Raw genomic sequence first — 4535 nt, forward strand, 5'->3', positions numbered from 1 at the left:
TCTTCTTTTCAAGTACTTCAAAGCTATGATTAGTGATATTTATATGGAATCATCCTCAGGTAGTGTAGATTCTAATTTGTTCAAATGATGAACGCCTGGAGGGGGGGATAAATTCAAGCACGATGTGCTCAGGTGAGCGCTGTGGCCCCTGGGCCTCTTGTTTTCGATTTACTGCATCCAAGATATCTGGTGTTTAAGTTAACTGCTTATTCATTTGAGTATGATGAGCAAACATATACACGTGGATATCTTTCCTGTGTATATATTCTCCAACACTATAGTTTAGGGTTTTAATTAAGTCTTTATTCCTGATTAAAAAAATTTAAAAGAATGTCCCATTTCAGGTTTTTTCCCAGTATAAAATTGTATTAAACAAAACATAAATCAAATTGTATTGATTTTTGACCAACCTGTATTTGTATCCCGATATTTGAAAATGATATCATAAATATACTTTTAGTTTACAACAATGGTCACTGAACTATTATATAGAAAAAGAAGCATAATCTCATTTATAATTTGCACTGATGAACAGTACGATATTTCACTGCAGAAATGTGATTTTCATCACTTTTGTTGTTTTCCATTGAGCAACAAACAGATTGTCATTTGTATCTATACACAGTCCCCAGGGTCTACTCAGTCCACAGTTTATGTAACGGAGGAACTGTCCATCCTGGTCTATGATGTGGACACAGTCATTGTTATGATCAGCTGTAAGGATGTGACTCTGACTATTTGTGGTGATTCCTCGTGGACTGAATATTTCGTTCTTGAGACCAGGAGTATGTCCAGTTATCTGAATCTTAGTTTCCCGGCCTGATTGACCACCACTACTGTATTAGCTTTCCAGTCAGACACACAGATATCTAGGTTCCTGTTCTCAGCTATGGTACCAGATGAATAGAGAGGTTGACCTTTATCATGAAACTGAATGATTTGTTTTTCTGTAAAGCCAGAGTAACGGACAACTTTTGTTTGGTATGGGTATCGTCACTGTACATGATAACCAGGACGTCACCAGAGGGGTACTACAGACACGCTGGGTTTCCAGTTCTGTAGTCTGATCACCACCTCTATCTTCTCATTCTTCACAATGTTCACAGTTCTATCACTGATATCAGTATAAACTAGATCTCCACTTTTTGTCACTGCTATGTCAGATGGTTGTTCCCGACTTGGTTCTGATTGACTTGAGTAGTGATCCCTGATTGATGCTGTAGAGTTTCATGGTGTTGTCACTTCCTCTTGTCCAGATTTCTTCATCACTCAGACAGGCCACATTATAAAGGTTATAAAACCTGGTGTTTATGGTTGTTACAGTCTCTGGTTCATCAAGCAGCTGTTTGACTGGAGGAGAGGATCCAGCTTCTGGTGAATTTTTTGTTGTCTTCATGCTGTAGCCGTATTTATCTGATGTAGGAGAACTCGATGATACAGTTCCAAATATTTTACTAAGGTGTTGTCCTTTGATTTTGCATGGCGTGAATGTAGGTAAAGATGGCAGAACTTTTTGTGGAAGATTTCTATATCTCTCTACACTGAATGTAGATTTAAATATTTTTGACATGTCATTAGATTTAACAGCAACATCAAGTGAATCAATTTCATCCTTGATGTCAGAAATGATTTTGTTTATTTCATCCAGATGTTTCTGTAGAGTTTGTAACTGTGTATTTTTCATTTTTTCAACTTCAGCTTTAAGTTTCTGGACAAGTTCGTCAATTTCTCTGTGCCAGTCCTCTCCATGTTTTGTTATGGCTGTTGAGAGATCTCCATATTTCTTTTCTAACTGACTCATTCTGTTTTGTACATCAAAGGCAATGTACTGGTAGGTGGGATAAATTGTCTCATTTAGCTCATTTTTTTCTTTAATAATGTCTTCCTTTTTATCATGAATTTTACACACAGGGAAGAGCAGCGTAGATTTTCTAAGCTTGAATTGAACAACTTCATGTTTTTTGGATTGATCAGATACCATGTGTTCTCCCACACAAGCCTTACACAGGTTGACAAGACATGAATCACAGTGCATCTGTACTACAGCGGTCTCACACAGGTCACATCGCATCACGTCCTGGGCACTGGTACGAGGGTCCATGATCAGAGTAGTCCTGTAGTGTAGAAAAAGGTTGCATTGTTAATGCTAATATTACACTAATGGCACCTCAATGTATTGACTGTACATAATCAATATGCTATCAAGTCACCTGTATTTATCTTTAGTCAAGTCCAGGAGAACGAAGATAATAAAACTGAGTCGATGTTCTAAAATTATGTTTAGCAAATGATACTGAAATACTGTATTGTCAAGTGACAGTCTTGCTGCCTTAGTCATTATTTACATGTATATCCATGACCTTGAAAACATTATTTTTGAAAGGGGTACATTCTTATGATGGATAAGAATGTACGCTTGTCTTCTAAACAATCTTACATGTCGAAATTTTTCCTTCAAATAAGGAATGTTTTTTAAGTTTTATGTGAGTTATTGGTGTTTGAAACACACAGACTTGTCATGTAGGCATATTTCATGAAGCGCGCTAGCGCTTCATGAAAAATATGCCTACGTGCAAGTCTGTGTGATTCTCACACCAATAACTAACACAAAACTTAAAAACATTCCTTATATTTACATTTTACATGTTTGGGAGAAACTAAAATATACTCAATATCTAATTCTCGCTGCCCTATATCGTTGTATTTTTCTAACGTCGCTGCAGTCTCATTGTGACGTCACGTTAACACGTTTCCCCGTGTATATTTCTACGCGTGAGTATACACGAAAATGCATTGGCGTCGGAAGCAAAATGAAAGTGGGGGGCTAAGTGTAAAGAAAATTTTGTTTGTACCTTCAAAAAAACCTGACAAGCAAAAAAAAAAAAAAAAAAAATTGCCCAAACTCGAAATACCTATTTCGTGGTGGTGGTGGGGGGGGGGGGGTTCGAACTTCAGTACCAAAATCTTTTCCAACACAACCACTTTCCGCACTTTAAACCTACACTAAGACCTCTGTATTGTGGAAAGTGGGGGGGGGTAAACCTACGTAGATATGTTCAATGTCTAAACTAAGTATATATTTGGAAAAAAAGTGGGGGGGCCCCCCCCCTTGCCCCCCGGTTCCGACGCCTATGAAATGGTTTTAAAATCAGTTTCACAGTTAGCTTAGTAGTAAAACACAGCGAATGTAAATGTTATATTATACATATTTGAAGTTTATTTTGTCTTGTATGAAATTCGTATGTAATCAATTAATCAAATTTATCAAATGAAATCATTTCATAGTTATTACCTGACTTTAATGGCGTCTGTCTTGTCGACTAAATGATGTCCAAATCAATGTATTGGATTACCTGCTCACCTGTGCAATATCTACCTGCCCGGTATTTATACTTTCTGGTTGGAGTCATTAATAGCTTTATTCACTGCATAGCGTTAAAGAATTCCAAACCAGTAAAAATTGTGGATTTAAACTCGTGATAAATAAAATATTTTGTAAATGTATGTCATTGCTCTGTTGCTGGTACATTTAAGTGTAATTTCACATGCGTTTTTTAAAAATTAAGATGATGCCACATCGCTAAGATTATCATTTTAGCAACAAAAAAAAGAAGTCGTTTCAATATTGACTGAAAGTTCTACAGGAGTGGCCCGAACCCCACCCTACCCTTTGGGCCTTGATCTAAAAAATAAGCATGAATATACACTACGTACATGTAGGGATGCTCCCATATATTAAATATGATCAATCATGGCTTTGCTGTTCCTGAGAAGATTTTTGAAAGAATTTTTTCTATATATTTAAATTGTGGTCCATCCTCGAGGATTATGATTTGAAAATATCTTATTAACACTGACAGGTATCGAGCTGATTTTTTGATGGTAATGTAGTCTACCCTGAAAAGTTACTGGTAAAGTTTGCATTTTGTTCAGCTTCGGTGAGGTTTTTTTTTCTCGGAAATATGGCTTTTTAATCAGAAGCAGGACACACACTGCCATAATTAAAAACAATATTCTAATGCAAGCCTTTCAGATTGCTTGTTGCAAGTATTCCCCTGTCTGTGAAAACTTGCATACATGGAAAGAGGGATAAGCCATCAAGAAACTGAAGAATTCTTTTGAAATTCAGGTGCACTGAAAAAAAAACTTTGGATTGAATCTTAAGCATTTGTGAATTTGTTTTTAAAATTTTTTTTTAAATAAGTACGAGTCTTCACCTAAGCAACACGCATTTGGCGAATTTTTTGGCATTTTACTTAGGAAAATGCGTGGTGTTTAAAAGTAAATGGAACAATGGGAACATAAAAATATCAAAGAGGGTGAATGCAAGAAAAATGAATGCAAGAAAATTTTAGTATTTCTGACCAGATTTGGTGACAAGACGCTAAGAAGAAATCAATGATATGCACAACGCTGGGCAGCAGGAATGATGGATTCTGGCGTCACGTTGCAGAAATTACACTGCACTACACTAAATACTTGATATCCCGATTACTTAACTTAGCAGAACTCTTTTGCCATGGAGGTAGGAAATG

At 36.4% G+C, this 4535-nt stretch overlaps 1 protein-coding gene across 1 annotated transcript; it reads right to left on the reverse strand.

The window, feature by feature from the left end:
• Window positions 1–1046: 1046 nt before the first annotated feature.
• LOC134279749 (uncharacterized) lies at window positions 1047–3320 on the reverse strand. The gene is made up of 2 exons (XM_062762159.1): window positions 3293–3320; window positions 1047–2114 (listed from the first exon to the last, which is right to left on the reverse strand). Exon 2 carries the CDS (start codon window positions 2099–2101, stop codon window positions 1160–1162), a length of 942 nt encoding a protein of 313 aa, XP_062618143.1. The 5' UTR covers window positions 2102–2114; window positions 3293–3320; the 3' UTR covers window positions 1047–1159.
• Between the last annotated feature and the right edge of the window lie 1215 nt (window positions 3321–4535).

The sequence above is a fragment of the Saccostrea cucullata genome, unplaced genomic scaffold (genome assembly GCF_032062105.1).
Source record: "Saccostrea cucullata isolate Sc308-1 unplaced genomic scaffold, CSIRO_AGI_Scuc_v1 ctg5878, whole genome shotgun sequence".
Classification (NCBI taxonomy): Eukaryota; Metazoa; Mollusca; class Bivalvia; order Ostreida; family Ostreidae; genus Saccostrea; species Saccostrea cuccullata.